Source organism: Schistocerca americana, chromosome 2, assembly GCF_021461395.2.
Source record: "Schistocerca americana isolate TAMUIC-IGC-003095 chromosome 2, iqSchAmer2.1, whole genome shotgun sequence".
NCBI lineage: Eukaryota > Metazoa > Arthropoda > Insecta > Orthoptera > Acrididae > Schistocerca > Schistocerca americana.
Genome location: NC_060120.1, coordinates 958907635 through 958924655, shown reverse-complemented (window position 1 = coordinate 958924655; position 17021 = coordinate 958907635). Strand labels below are relative to the sequence as shown.

The window sequence follows — 17021 nt, the reverse complement described above, 5'->3', positions numbered from 1 at the left end:
AGTGCAACATATTAAACTGGACTGTCACTGATTAGTAAACTCCATGACAACTTACAGATTGTAGATCTTGTAGTGGTCTTTGTGTTTGGACTCCAGAAATTTCACAACGTCATCAATGTGGTTGCGGTACACACCTTCAAGTTTCTGAGCTGGAAACCCCATTGCTATGAGATTGCTCTTAATGTCTGTATGGTTGATTAAGAAAAATTATGTCATTCAAAAATGAGACAAAATTCAATTATTGGTCACATAACTTCTGGGAAATAGCACTAAATAATCATCTTCATTACTTCACTCAATCTCTTCCTTCCCACGAATTCTGTCTTTGCTAAGCCCCCAAACAATGATTGCGACGAGAGCACAACAAGCAGAATAATTTGACTCTACATTTAATATCCGAAAGAACTAATGTTTATGCTGTAACAAGGATAGCAAATATTTTGAGGTGCTGAATGCAACCCAGTCAAATCTTAAACTCCAGATGCCATAAATTACATAAATAACTTTATAAAGGAGTATGCAAGTAACTAACATTTTTTCATCCAGGAAGAAAAAAGTATGAACTGCAAAAACTGTTGCTGCCAATTTAAACACCAATTGTTCACTTGAAATTTCACGCAACACTAGCAGATCTAACCTTAACCATTTTCAGTGTGATTTTATAAGCTGTATGTCAATTGGACAAATGAAGAACTGATCTTTGAGTAAATAATGTGGAATTTAGTACACACACACACACACACACACACACACACACACACACACAGAGAGAGAGAGAGAGAGAGAGAGAGAGAGAGAGAGAGAGAGAGAGAGAGAGAGAGAGAGAGAGAGAGAATATATGTACTGCATTTGCAACTTTTATTTGCTGCCTCGAACAGCTATTCTAAGCTTTACATAAGGAGAATTATAAAATTCCCATCTGCTGTTTACTAATTATGTATACTTTAAAGGAAACCAGCTTATAAAATCAAATGCAAATAACCTACAATGTTCACAAGGAACTCCAGGTACATACTGACAAAGAATGGTTGAGAAAAACAGGGAAAATATTAAAAACTCAGCATTCAACCCACTGCAGGAATATAACATATTTCTTCATTATTTACTGGTATTGCACCCATAATATATCTTCACGAAAGGCATATCTCTAATGTGCAAGTCCAGCCACAGCAATTGACATATCACATACCGAATACCACAACCATTGCCTAACATTTGTGCCTACAATGACCACAAGGGTGCATATTCCTAGAGCCAAGATATTTTTGAGAGTTTCACTTAAGATGTTCTACCCCCTATTTGTAACCAACTGCTGCTCGCTCAGTCAACAAGTTACTAAATTTGAGGATTACCAAGGATGAAAGATTTGTTATTTTGTAAGATTCGTTCACAAATCTTGATGGACTGTCTAGCTTTACCTGGAAGATTATTCAGTATGTAATTCATACTGCACTTCGCGAACGACACCGACGCGTATGGTACAATTGGCGTAAAACTAAAAGGTGATGGAAAAGAAATGCTGGAATCTTAGTAGCGATGCTGTAAAAAAAAAAAAACATTTTGTGGCTAAATTTGGCAGCCTAATTTTAGTGAGCTTTTCATTCTTATCAATCAAAAACCTAGAAACATACGTAAAGGATACATGTCAAATCCAAATTAAATCCATCCTGCGTATATCGTTTTCTCCTTTTACTCACAAGGATCCTTACAGGATTAGTCATTTTTATGTTGGAGATTGTGTTAGCCATTTTTGTGTACTGACAGATCTCTTTAGAAGATGAACCAATTTCTGGTCCCTTTTGCTCTTCCACGCAAACATGGAGTGGAGTTGCAGAAGCGGAAAACTGTTCGGATTTTAAACTTTCTAGTCTCGACTTTCTGCAAGAGAAGCATAACCCCATAAAAAAATCACTGCACCTCTCAAAGAATAAATAATATTAGCTTTCACTTGATGTGTCAACTAACATTGAGGCAAATGAACGCATTTCAACACAAACACTGTTCTTCAAAACCAGACGATAAAATTCATCCGGGGCAAATTTTCATACTATTCAATCTGTCAGGTCTCATGTGCACTACTATTACTTTTGCGTTATCTTCATCAGTTTTGTTTGCGGTAACGAGAAGGCGTAATCAATACAGTATGTCACGGCATTTTTGATAGCCAGTCCTTTCCTAAAAAATCTCGCGTCCTATACTTTTCCGAGATGCTATTCACTTGAAGATTTTAAACCCAAGTCTCACCATCATACTCATAAACTAACGCTTTGTCTTGCCGTCCTAAGCGCCTGCCTCACTGTTCGATTTCCGGAAAATATCGCACTTCCGTCACGTCTGTTTCCTTATTTCAGTACTCAAAATCGGGTCATTGAAACGGTCTGGACTGTACGTTTACAATCAACATTCTGTTTGATGTAGTGTCAGTCTACAAATAATGGTTTTTATCACACATACAAAAATTTCAAAGTTGTATATCAATTCCATTTCAACCATTAACTTCCACAGTTTTTAGGACAGATCGAACATCGAGATGTTAAGTAACATCCTTGATTAATCACTGCCTTCTATAGCAATTACAAAGTACCCACATTCAACATAAAATCAAACCGTTTTTGAACAATGCTCGAAAGTCATTGCTTCAAAACGACATTAGCAAAACCCAGGGAGCGTTTCTGAATTCAAAAGCGGATACATATGATGTGAAATAAAAACAGTAACCAGAATATTAACGAAGAAAGACTCCCCAAACCATAACAAATGAAGAGGGAAAGTTGCTTATAAAAGAACTTGAAGTTTCTTTCCAGTATACTGCTAACAATAGAAAAAGAAGTGATTGTTTTTAACATAAATTTAAGAACAGCGACTCAGCATAAAAAGTTAAGGCAACATTAAATGCAAATAATATGCTACAGTCATATTTGAGCGTCTGTAGAAGTAATCAGTGTCGCCAAAAATACAAAATAACACAAAACAGATAAACTGAATAATCATGTAAATGATAACATCGTCACGTCGTAACCAGAATCAAGTCCATCTCTGAAAGTAGGATCCTCATTGAAACAGCATATTTATCACTGAAAGCACGTTTATTACGAACACCAACGTACAGCCAGAAAAGCATTGACCTCCTGGACAGAGTGTGCAGCTATTTATGCAAACTTCGAGGATTCTAGAATGCAGGTATTTGTAGCTACATGGAATATTCCAGAATATGTAAACATTACAAACATAACATATTTCAAGAATCTACCAGAACCGATAAAAACTAAAACAAAATAACTGCTGATGGTCGGGTTTGAACTGACGGCGTGCAGTGCTAACCATTGGTACCACAGCTCGCGGTAGTGCTCCGTATCCTGGACAAACAGCAACGCGCTCTTTGAGAAGTTCTCACAGCTGCCGGTTACTGCACTCTGGATCTATATGTTATTAACATTCCTGTGTTTGGTGGCGCTGGAGAATCCTCGTGTTCTGACCGTGTTGTCACATCATCTTCACTATGATGAGCATTGAAGGTAGCCCCTCCTCTCAAAGCTTCATGAACGTCGAATAAGTCTTCAGTTTCCTTGAACTTCTTATCGTCAACTGCGCATCTGGGCTACAGCAGGTTTTCATATGGAGGACATGGACGAGCTCTCTACGTTTATGTGTTTTTGGTGAAGGGTCATAACCCTCGCCTTTATGTGTGTTATCTTACAAGAGAGGAAGGATACTGCACAGCCCAAAGTAATGCTTTATGAACTTTTCTGGTAGTCTCACTTTCCACAGAGGTGTGATACTCCATACCATGCGTCCCGGACTGTACCTCACTTTCGGATACTTGGTATTATCAGTCTTTCTCCTGGGCGTCCACAAGCTGTATGCCTTGATCCTTCAATCCTCATAATGAGGTATTTCACATAGTAATTCTATCAGCTGGTTCAACTGAAAAACTTTCCAATGCTCAGAAATAATCGCACGGGGAGCTCCATGTCTCAGAATGATGTCGTCTACAAGGAACTTAGTAATTTCTGGAGCTTTGGCTGTCAGTATAGCTTTGGTCACAGCACAGTGGGTGAGGTAGTCAGTGCAGACATTATCCATCGACTCCCATTTGTCGAGTTCGAAAACTTCTCTAAGGGGCGACTCCATTTCAGTGGAAGGGCGTTGCTACAGGCAGGACTGGTACCAGACCCCCCAGAAGTAATTGCAGCACATGCTTCCATCATTGATAATCCTTGCAGTGGCTTACATAGTGTGTAAAATATCAGTAGAGATCTATATCTGATTCTGTCTAGAGTCTTCATGAAACCAAGGCCACCAGAGGTGTTGGATCATCATGGGAATACTTCAAGATAGCTGTCCATAAATGAGATGGGGTGAAGATCAACCAATTCTGTCCCCTTATACAAATCTCCATTTATTAATTGGAATTCTCCTTGGGTCAGTACCCCACTATTCAACGTTTCTATGATTTTCAGCAGTGCTGTATCTTCCCTCTCTTCAGCAGCAATCTCATTTAATGCAGCGGTGACTGGCATTTCATCCACAATCTGGTGTTCTGCTAAAGAATTGCTTGAAAGGCAGTCAGTGTCCTTGTGTTTGCGTCCATTTTTGTATACCACTGGATGCTGTACTCCTGAAACCTTAGTGCCTGTCTCCACCTGTTAATCCAATAGATTCTTCAGGCTAGTTAGCCAACATACTGAATAGTCATCTGTCATATTGGTGAGTGGTTTGCCATATAAATACCTCAAGATGTTGATGCCCCAAACAACTGCAGGGCGCTCTTTCTTCGTTGTGGAGTAGTTCATTTTGGACTTGGAGAGTAGTCTGGAAGCACAAGCGATCATCTTTTGAGTAGTTTCCTAAATTTGTACTAGAACTGCCCCTATCCCATGGCTGCTAGAGTTGGTGTGAAGTTTTGTCTCTGCATTCTCATCAGACAGTGCTCGGGCTGGAGAAGATGTTACCAGCTCCTGAAGGTCAAGGAAAAATCTTTCCTGCACTCCATGAAAATTTGAAAGCTCCCTGAAATAGTTTGCGCAAGGGATGTGCCTTGGTACAGAAGTCCTTTATGTACTGCCAGTAGTACAAGCCCCTTCAGAGAAATCTCCTCACATCACAAATGTGCCAAGGAGTCAGTAATCCCTGACTGCTCTTATTTTATCTGTATTGGGAAGAACTCCCTCATAAGATTTATATTTCTTGGGCAGTAAAGACACACTTTCTCGGATTCAGGCGGAGGCCAATTGTCTGAAAACACTTCAACGTACTTGTCTGGTGGCTTATTTGCTCTTCAAATGTCTTCGAAAAACGACAGTGTCATCCAGACAGCAAACACACATAGTTCATTTAAGGTGTTAAAGCAGGTTGTACATCATAGGTTTGAATGTGACCAGAGCATTACACAATCCGAACAGCATAACTTTAAACTAAGAGAAGCTTTTGAAAGTTATGGAGGCAGTCTTTTCTCGGCCAGTCTCATAAACCTAGATTTACCATTAGCGTCTCTGCATGTCCATGGTTAAGAAGTACTTTACACCAGAGATGGCCAAAATTTCGGTTCATGGGCCTTGCTCGGACACGTGTGCCAAAGCGCTCAACTTCGCTTTACATTTTCCCCACTGCCCCGCCACTCTGACTGAGCATAAGCAGGGGAAAGAGAGGAAAACTGCGAACATGCTGCATTTGAATGGCAGTGCAGTCGTACTGCGTACTATTTGGTTTCATATCTCAAATTTCTCAACAACATAGATCACAAACAAAACAGATTTTCAGTAATATTTAATTATTTTTGGCGTGCTGAAGACATAATGTAATTTTTATCTGGTACAAACTGTAGGCATATGGACTGATGGAGAGTTTCAAAGAGTTTCTCACTGAAGTTGCCAGATAATTGTGCCTCATTTACTTTCATAATCGAAAAAAGGTCTTCCACATAAAAATTTCGATTGAAATATTTTAGCACTTTTGCGACCTCATTATGGAGACTTGGAAATTCTATAACGGAAAGCAATGTAAACGTCCTGGACAGTTTTAATGTAAAAAGATTTGTCTTTAAAACTGGAATTACCTTGCAGGTCAATACGTTACATTGGCATATGCACAGGGGCGCTCTCAACTGAACCAGCAAACGATCTCAAAAACAGCATGGACGCAGATGTGAGGTTGATACTGCCCTTAAAAGCTTTATAAAACTATCCTCATAGTAATTCATTCAAGGCCAGGATGACTTATTCACACCTCCAAACGACAGTGAGCTTAGGGAGGTGGACTGACTTTGTCAGAATGTGTTCCTTCTATAACGCGATTTTCTTTTAAAATGCATCTCCACCACATCATAAATAAGTTGTTTCTCAGCTTGCAGCATCTTAAGCCCCTATTACACGATGTGCATAAACTGTACTCCTATGCACCAGCGCCCCAAGCGTGCATATCTGTGACTACAGGCTGGTTCCCGTAGAACTGTTACACCATCCACCTGCCATATACCTTCCGCACATGCGCAGTAGACGGTAATAATGCGCGAAACGCAAATAGAACTGCCCGATCTCTTGTAAAATCGTTCGTTTTACCACGAGAAACACAAGGGGGACCGTGTGACATTTTGGAACGTCATTCGTTCAAATTATTTATATGAGTTCAAGGTGCCTGTTTAATAAGAAATGGTTTTTTATAATTATGTATTAATAGTTATTCTCTTATGTGGTTTACTACTGTTCTGAATTATAGACTCAACTGCTAGTTTTATATTACGACACTTGGTTACACAGGTATATGTATATCTAAATTTACATTTAAACAGCATTTTGCATATGGAGCACCCATTTGTTTTTGGAGCAGTGAAAGTAAATCTTCGGATTATGGCAGAACGACGGCAAAAACGAAAAGCAAGACTTTGTTGTATTCGACCCAGGCTGAAAAGAAGGGATGAAGGCGGGGGGTTATATTCACTGCTTATGAAAGAACTGAGGCCTAAAGACCTGCAAGAATTTCGGAACGTCGTAAGGATGGACATGACCTGTTTCGAGAAGCTGTTGTCTATGACACAGCTATGAGGGAGGCCGTATCACATTCTTGGAAAGTAAGAGTTAAATCATATGCTTATAAGTTATGTGATCATACCAGCCTAGATCACGAATAAAATACCGGTAAATGCCCTGTTATCATGCAGGCTGGTTGTAACATTGCGTTTCCTGGTGACTGGGGAATCTTTTACATGTCTGGCTTTTAGCCACAGAATAGCACAGTTCCAAACGTTTTTGTGGATGTATACACTGCAATTTGCAACACTTGTGTTAATTTTTCCGAGTTTGGCATATATATACTACTCAGAGTTTTGCCGTCCTCGTCTATCGCACTGGGCCAAACTGCACAGACTTTCTCGCCTATCACAGCCAGTTTCTCTTTTCTGGCACACTGAAATAAAGCAAGAGATACTATCAAATCAAGCATGAACTTTCATAAGCTAACGCATTACGGTACAAATTGAAAACCACCGTGTAACATTATATGCATTTTACTCAAAAAGAAACGATTGCCGAGTGGCAAAAAAAGTTTTTTTTCTGCGTCTATGAAAACGTACTTACTGAAAAAAATGCGGAAAATACCCAACACGAAAATCTGAAATTAGCCACTGGCCATCTAAAAAAAAAAGCAAATAACAAGCAGAAAGCACTGTGGTATCCACTTCTGCGCATGCACAAGTTATAGCTGCCTAGTGCACATGAGCGGTTCGACAGCAGTTTAGAACTGCTCCCTACTCTGGAGTGCTGTGTCTGCTAATTTTCGTAGTTTCACCTGGTCTGCCGCTATATGGTTGTAGCGCTAGACCAATACCGTCCACGGCGAATCGTCATATAATATCCCTTTTACTGTGGGCAATGTGCAGTTAGGCCCACTTTAAATACAGAGATCTGCAATCCATTCCGGATGTTCTAATTTTCGTTCCTGCACTCATTTTTTCTAAATAAATTCAAGAATAGCGGGTTTTAAATCGGAAAATAGTTTCAGGCATTGCCTTTAAGTTAACCATGTACTTTGCTGTAATCAACAAAGCTCCATACTCTTCATTCAATTGCATAGAAAGCTGCTGCAACTGACAGTGGTATAATGCGTGCGACTTCAGAAAGTTTACTGTTCATGCAACCAGTTTCTTCACGTGCTCCAGCCCTGAAAATTTAGCACAATGCGCTTTTTAATGTGCGGAACAACGAATCCCATATGTCGATTGTTGTAATTTAATTGCTCTTTCACTGTCAAATAAATTTTTAAATTCTTTATGCATGGTATTCTAATGTCACTTCATAGCAAATATGCAGAAGCTGTCGTTACAGGAACTGAGAATTATCATCCCTCTCCTCCATCATTCCCATTCGTTTTAAAGGATTGCGACGATGATCGCTAGACTGTCTCTTTTTGTGCAAACAGGCAATGGACCGGTGAACTTCTTCCGTACCATGAAAAATAGCGCTGACAGTACGATTCTGCCGAACTCCCGAAAAATGCCTCACTGCAATGCTAAATGCAATGTCGCGCTGTTCCGGGTACTTCCTAGAAGGACCGAACAAAGTCGAGTGAGAGGCTGGGCTGTGGTCTGCCTGCAGCCTGCACACATAGCGCGTGTGAAATTCAGCACGCTGTGGCCGACCCTGCTTTACTTCTTTCCGGCTGTCTAACGTGTCGTCAAAATGCTGCAGCAGGCACACACCTTTCTTCATGATTTTGTTCACTCGTCGGTACTTGATGCAGAAACGCCATGTGCTGTCATTCTTCTTCACAGGATGACAGGAGAGGACCAAGGACTCCCTGAAAGATCAATGATGTCATCTTCACAACTTCTTCTCAGATTATTCGTTGTTCAGTTGGCTACACAATATATGAGTGCTGGCTAACTGGTCGATGATCCCCAGTGTTTTACCATGAACCACTTGGCCTGTCTTTTCTCCACTGCAGATTTGAAACTGTCCAAAAACTGATGCAGAACAAGTCTCACATGTTAACACTGTTACTCTGTGAAAGACATGCTATTGGCAGTTCACTAAGAGGTTTCTCCCCTGACTTGTCTGTACTGGTAGCGATGCACGAATTTTTGACAACGACACTAAGCTCTTTCCTGGACTAGTTTCAATGTCCCTACACACTTACCTTTTGGGGGAAGTTGTAGCTGCTCATGACAGTTAGTGATCCAAAGTCGTGCTCCACCATCTAGAATGCTTTTGATCGTCACTGGCATGTGGATTTCTTTTAAGAGTCCGATCACTTTTTGCAATCAACAAGCAAGTAGTGGGGCAGTGTATGTTTCAGGTGAGGCTGCATTGTTCCCAGATCTCCCTCCCTCCCACTCATCCCCTTTGTTACCAGACACCTCATGTACCCCAAGACATTTTGCTTAGACAGCCTCCCACAGTCCCCAGCAAAGAGATGCTGAGTTGCATATGCCCCATATATATAAGACACAGCCACACAAGTTGAATTTTTTATGTTACAGATGACAGCATACCATCACTAGTGATGAGTAATGATATGTTAACCCCCTGATGGACATTATTGGTGCTCCTGAGGATGGTGGGTGGTTTGGGAACTATATAAATATATATACATCTAGATATATATATATATATATATATATATATATATATATATATATATATATATATGTGTGTGTGTGTGTGTGTGTGTGTGTGTGTGTGTGTGTGTGTGCGCACATGTGTGGGGGAGGGGGAGGGTGGGGGGGTTGAGTCTGTGGGAGTGTGTGGTGTGTGTGTTGATGATATAATTTATGATTGCATACAGTGTATTGTCTTGTTTTTCCCCAGAACTTTGAATGATTTCAGATTGCTGTCTCATTGCCCTTATTGTCAAGGACATGGCTGACCCTCACCTGTCACAAACCTCCACTCTTGTGATGTTTGGCTTGATATCACTTTAAAAAATGAAAGGAGTGATGGCTATGTTACTTACACAAATCATAACCATCTGCAGCTGGTATGCACAGCTAGTGGACTAGGCACAGTCATAATATTTTGATGTACATCAATCAGGCTGAAATCATTCAAAATTTCAGCCAGATTGATGTACATCAAAATATCATGACTATGCCTTGTCGACTAGCTGCGCATGCCAGATGCAGATGATTATGATTTGCATAAGTAACATAACCATCTCTCTCTACTTTTTTTTTTAGATATATCACGCCAAACATTACGAGGCTGGAGCTATGTAACAGGGGGTAAGGGCTAGCCATGTCCTTCATGATGAGGACAATGAGGCAGCCACCTCACGTAGATGAAGATTTGATGCTACAGTCTATGATGCCATTCTCAATCAGTAGCCCACAGGGCTGGTCTGGGACAATACCGTCACACTTATTGAGGGACAGTGCTCTTGTGAGGCAACTTGGGGTTGTAGAGGATGGTGGATGGATAAATCCTGATTCATGTGAACATGAGTACCCATTTCGGTCTTTCTCCCTCCTCCTCACTCTGTACAAATAATTCAGTTATCTAACAGCACACTTCTTGTTTCTGCTTGTTACAGAATTCTTCCACAAGTTCACAGCTATAGGGATGGCTCCCATGCCACAGCCGAGTCCTATAACTATTGACTTAGTGTCACCATGATCACCCATAGTACTTGAGGATGATGATGGTGGCGATGTGTTGGGGATCCCCATATTAGAGCCAACATCTTTCTCCACTATGAGGAAATGGGATATAACACCAGTCGTCAAGAGGCACATACATGAGTACCAGTTCTGTCTGTTCTTCTTCTACAGTATTAATAATACGTCTCAAAATTGCATGCTTGCAGTAATATGTGTTCTTGTCTGTTGGTAGGTGTGCTCTATGAAACCGATGACGGACTCCAGGCGAAAGTTTTAACGTAGCGGCATTCTGTGAACCCTTTCACAAGTTTTAGTTAGCAGGGGATGATGCCAGCCATCGACGAGCGAAGGCCTGAGCAGTAGCTCTTTCCATTCTATTTCTTCTACAACAAAAAAACCAAGAAAATTGCTTGCATGAATTGCTAACCTTACGTGTTCACGTTTGTTTCTAGATGTACATTTTTTAACCAAGAGCTGGCTGCAGTGAGCTGACGCAGTTTACTTAACACAGAGTCAAGTGAGAGCATTCAGACTAGCGTGCATAATTGGTGCTTCAGCTCTCTGCAGCTGACACGCCGGCTGTAAAGCGAATCACCTGATACTCACATTACACAGAGTCTAATACGAGCACACAGACGAGAGCGTGTGTGTGAGCCGAACAGGTGGCTCGTGACATCCATTGTTACTCTGTGTTCTTCAGCTGGCACGCTGTTGTCGCGCCAAAAAGAAATGGAGAAACCAGTTTCTGTGTTTGATGTTGAATAATTTATATACGAAATTCCGGCAAGAGCGGCAATTTGGGGTTCCTGCAAAGCAGCTTATTCTAATAAAAAGAAGAAAGCTAAGGTATGGAAGGAAGTACGCAGAGTTTATAAAGCCAACTATGACACGCTGCCCGGAAAGAATATAAAATGATAGATAAGAATTCCATTTGCATAGCTTACAACATTTTTTTCCCAACAGAACTCATTTGTGATATTCCTCATATGGTACAATTTCATTCCTTCTGTGCAGATTAATTAGTGCTTTTATAAGTAAAAACACTTTGGGCATTTTTATTTAAACTCGGTGTGTTTTTATTTACAATTCATAAAATAGTTTGCTAAGAAGCCTTGGAACATGCAGTTACTTAAATTAGTTTGATTCCTTGCTTCCATCGGTTCTTGGTAGGACGGTTTCATATGACTTTTATTTCATAATAGCTAAAATAGTGCTATGTATAAGTTGCATTTTAAATTTTTAACTATATAACGACTATGAGTATTCTTTCCACGATATGAGGCTTTATTTTGTTCTACTGGATTAAAAAAAAGTATCGAAAGTTTAAATGGTTGTATTTGTTTCTGTAAATTGTGACAAAATTTCAGTACTAATTTCAAGTCTGGTGTGCTAGATGATTATTCAGCAGTACATAAGGTACACCTTAAGTTTTACACACAAGTGCTGCCATGCACGTTCCCTACTGTCACTGTTGAAATATTCAACAGACTTGCTTGATCTGTAGTTCATAATCATTTCACAGTTGAAATCATTGAAACCTTCTGACTGTAGAATATGTGGTGTCACCGCCAGACACCACACTTGCTAGGTGGTAGCTTAAATCGGCCGCGGTCCATTTAGTACATGTCGGACCCGCGTGTCGCCACTGTGTGATCGCAGACCTAGCGCCACCACAAGGCAGGTCTCGAGATACGATAGAGCACTCGCCCCAGTAGTACGACGACATTGCTAGCGACAATACGGACAAAGCTTTCCTCTCATTTGCCGAGAGTCAGTTAGAATAGCCTTCTGCTAAGTCCATGGCTACGACCTAGCAAGGTGCCAATTGTAACAGTGCATGTATCTTACGAGTCTCATTTGTATAGCCAAGAGAGATGTACCACAAGGAATAAATAAAGTTAAGTATATTCCAAAGCTACGTATTTTCTTGATAGCAGTCATAACGTATCTTGTTCCAGACTTGACGCCAGTCGGCGTGTGTGTACGCGTGCCTTTCTTTCGGCTACTTCAGTGTGGCGTAACAGTCTTGTTACGTCACAACAGAATATCTTTCAATTGATAACCGTCACGAACTATAACGAAGTTGCAAAGTACGACACTGGCTTCCACAATGTTTTCTGCAACATCAAATGAAAAGTTCAAAGGCCGGTGGAAAATCCGTCGTTTGTTACATGATATCCGAAAGTACACTCTGTAAATCGTCTTGCTCTAGCCAACCAATAACTGAACACTCTCTTTTCCCATGATAAAGCTCTATCTGCAAACGGACGCATTACATTACATGACAGTGTAACACACCCGGGAGTACGAATGGGTGGAGGCACCTTATACTGACTTCTCGGTTGTCGTGACCGTGCGCCCTATCCACACCACGTACCTGATAATGCCGCGGCGGTCATACTGTTCTGCTCCACACTGCTGTTGGCTTGCCTGAAATTATCTATCGAAATATGCAAGCGGGTTTAGGGGAGCCACTCAACGTTAAAACACAACATTGTCCTATGTGTGGTATGAACATCTATATTCTGAGACGATATGGAAGGGGACTGATGACCTGAGATGTTAAGTCCCATAGTGCTCAGAGCCATTTTGAACGATATGGAAACCACAGGTTGCACTGTTTACACTCTAAATCGTAAATGTTTATCCCAGTTAACAATCTTGATGATTAACAGTCCAAAAAGATCTTTCGGACGAGCGTACGCGTAACCGACACGACGCGGGTGATTGTTGATGATGCGGAAGCCGAATGATCGAACGAAAGTTCTTCCGCTCGTCACACATGCAGATATCTGGTAATAGTCCTCCTTGTCACTAGTAATGATATAACACTGCTCGTAAAGCTAATTTTTCAGTTCACAGTTCTCACTTGTACGAGCGTGCGCGTAATCGTCGCGGCGCGGCTGATTGTTGATAATGCGGAAACGCGATGATCGAACGCACGTCCTCACGCTCGCTACAAGGCACTGGCACTTGACTGCACTCTTTTATGGTAACTAATTTCTACTGATTCACATCAGTTCATTCTGGGAAACCGAACACGGCGCGGATGATTGATACTGTGCGACACTCAACGAGAGGATACACAAATACGTTATCAGCACCACTGCTCATTTTTAATTACATCTTACGCACTTTCCTCTGTATTACTTCCATATTTGGTCACTTTACCGAGGAGAACTTGTAGCAACACTTCAACCTGAATACTAACAATGCTTCTTACATGCAGAGCTACACACCACACAACATGACAGTTTCGCGTCCCGTGCTCGACTCACTACAGACGCGGCTGCCCGCTAAGGTACTCCGCAACTAAGCCAGCGATATGACAATACGCTTACAACAGGGCAAATGCCCATCTACAATAAGTACGAACGGCATTTTTGGTTCAGCTCCCAGGCAGCATGCATGGACTTGGCAGAATCAGTGTCGCTTTCTCAAGTTTTCTACCAAAAACTGAATTTTTGAATAGAAAAGCATCAGAGCTTTTTCCATATCCGCCAATGTCTGCGGCCAAAAAACTATCATTAGAATCACAGACGGCGAGGAAAACAATAGAAAAGTAGCCTTTATAATTGTAAAAGCCACTCTCTTTGAGTTGAATGACTTCCACCTGTTTCCCGTCTGTTGCTCCAATACAGCTTGGAAAATCAGGTGCTGGAAAAAAACCCATTTGCAATTTCTTTCCATATTTCGTTACTTGGTGTCAGCATTATGAAGTCTCTCAAGTGACCCCAAATCTTGGTGCACACGTAGTTTATTATTTCAGATATTGTTGTAATTCCAAATCTGAAGCTGTAGCATAATTTTTTTGTGGTACATTATGATCCAAGGTACCTGTAAAGATATAAATACTAATTTTAAAATTGAAATACATTTAAGGATTTTGTTCTGTTAATATTTTAACTATACTGAATTTCAGAAAATGAGCTACAAAAGAAATGAAAAAATGTGAGACATATTTTGGTGAGAGATTTTTCATAATACCTGAAATTCGAAATCAAATTCTGTTGGAGATGGAAGAGCGAAATATATGTATGCTGATATCCTATCAAATTTTTAAAACAAACAGGAAGTAATGTTGCTGCTTTTTTTCTTTGCAAGTGTGGAAGTATTTTTCCTTATGTAAAATTCGTGTTAGTAATGTGCAACAGCGTTGTGGAAATAACAGACAAATAATTTGAGCAAATATACATATCAAAAGAAGTTATGCATCAACACGGTTCCAAGAGTTCCGAAACATGTACGGATCAACATAAACTTCATTTCTGCCCTTGTTATTGCTCATGAAAACTACACATTGCATGTTGTACCACCATACAGCGAGACCTTCAGAGATGGTGGTCCAGATTGCTGTACAGACTGGTACCTCTAATACCCAGTAGCACGTCCTCTTGCATTGATGCATGCCTGTATCCGTCGTGACGTACTATCCACAAGTTCATTAAGGCACTGTTAGTCCAGACTGTCCCACTCCTTAACGGCGATTCGGCGTAGATCCATCAGAGTGGTTGGTGGTCATGTCCGTAAACAGCCCTTTTCAATCTATCCCAGGCATGTTCGATAGAGATCATGTTTGGAGAAAATGCTAGCCACTCTAGTCGAGCAATGTCGTTACTCTGAAGGAAGTCATTCACAAGATGTGCACGATGGGGGCGCGAATTGTCGTCCATGAAGACAAATGCCTCGCCAATATGCTGCCGATATGGTTGTACTATTAGTCGAAGGATGGCACTCATATATCGTACAGACGTTACGGCGCCTTCCATGACCATCAGCAGCGTACATCGACACCACATAATGCCACCCCAAAACAGCAGGGAACCTCCACCTTATTGCACTCGTTGGACAGTGTGTCTAAGGCGTTCAGCCTGACTGGGTTGCCTCCAAACACGTCTCCGACGATTGTCTGGTTGAAGGCATATGCGACACCCACTGGTGAAGAGAATATGATGCCAATCCTGGGCGGTCCATTTGGCATGTTGTTGGGCCCATCTGTACCGTGCGGCGTGGTGTCATGGTTGCAAAGATAGACCTCGCCATGGACGTTGGGAGTGAAGTTGCGCATCATGCAGCCTACTGCGCACAGTTTGAGTCATAACAAAACGTCCTGTGGCTGCACGAAAAGCATTATTCAACATGGTAGCGTTACTGGCAGGGTTCCTCCGAGTCATAGTCCGTAGGTAGCTGTCATCCACTGTAGTAGTAGCCCTTGGGCGGCCTGAACGAGGCGTGTCATCGACGGTTCCTGTTTCTCTGTATCTTCTCCATGTCTGAACATCATCGCTTTGGTTCACTGCACCTGTTGCACCTGTTGGGTTGGAGTTGGGTTGTTTGGGGAAGGAGACCAGACAGTGAGGTCATCGGTCTCATTGGATAAGGGAAGGTTGGTTGGTTGGTTTGGGGGAAGAGACCAAACAGCGAGGTCATCGGTCTCATCAGGTTAGGGAAGGACGGAGAAGGAAGTCGGCCGTGCCCTTTCAAAGGAACCATCCCGGCATTTGCCTGGAGTGATTTAGGGAAATCACGGAAAACCTAAATCAGGATGGCCGGACGCGGGATTGAACCGTCGTCCTCCCGAATGCGAGTCCAGTGTTTTGGTTCACTCCGAGACGCCAGACACTTCCCTTGTTGAGAGCCCTTCCTGGCACAATGTAACAATGCGGACGCGATCGAACCACAGTACTGACTGTCTAGGCATGGTTGAACTACAGACAACACAAGCCATGTACCTCCTTCCTGGTGGAATGACTGGAACTGATCGGCTGTTGGACCCCCTCCGTCTAATAGGCATTGCTCATGCATGGTTGTTTACATCTTTGGGTGGGTTTAGTGACATCTCTGAACAGTCGAAGGGACTGTGTCTGTGATACAATGTCCTCAGGATTTCTGGGAACTGTGGTGATGCAAAATTTTTTTGATTGTGTATTTAGTTGTGCAATATGAACTAATGCTTTTCGTTCCAGAACAGCATCAAACATTTCTGATGGTGAAGATTTGTCACAAGATGCAGGGGAATGTGAAGAGGATCAGTGACATGAACGACAAAGCTGCCAATGAACAGGGACCACGGCAGAAATGGAATCCTAGCAGTACAAATGGAAAGCAGTCTGGTATCGATAAGCATTTTGATGTTCTACCTGCGAGCTCAGTGTGTTCTACACAATAGTACTGAGCGATGAGAGCGTTCAGACGAGCATTCTTCAGATGAGGACAGACTGTTTTTACTATTTTAACTGAATGACTTAAGACAAATCCCTACAGCTATGAAATTGCAAGCCAAATGAGAACAAGCGTAATTGCTAAGTAGAAACATCCACACCACTCACCAACACCATTTCTTCCCAATCAAGTTTCACAAAAAACTCCACAATACACAACTCAGCTGTTTCATCCATATCAAATTGTGTTTGTTCCAGAAGTACCACACTAA

The 17021-nt window shown here is 41.5% G+C and overlaps 1 protein-coding gene across 6 annotated transcripts in view; it reads right to left on the bottom strand.

Moving 5' to 3' along the window:
- Positions 1–2537, bottom strand: part of LOC124596151 (phosphatidylinositol 3,4,5-trisphosphate 3-phosphatase and dual-specificity protein phosphatase PTEN) — a 237765-nt gene extending 235228 nt beyond the window's left edge. For 5 of the 6 annotated variants that reach the window (XM_047135173.1, XM_047135174.1, XM_047135175.1 and 2 more), the window contains exons 1-2: positions 1643–2537; positions 56–185 (exon numbers count right to left, since the gene is read on the bottom strand). In XM_047135173.1, coding sequence (XP_046991129.1) covers positions 56–185; positions 1643–1901 — 389 coding nt within the window. In that variant the 5' untranslated portion in view covers positions 1902–2537. The remainder of the gene's footprint in view (positions 1–55; positions 186–1642) is intronic. The other variant, XM_047135172.1, reaches the window with a different exon arrangement.
- Between the last annotated feature and the right edge of the window lie 14484 nt (positions 2538–17021).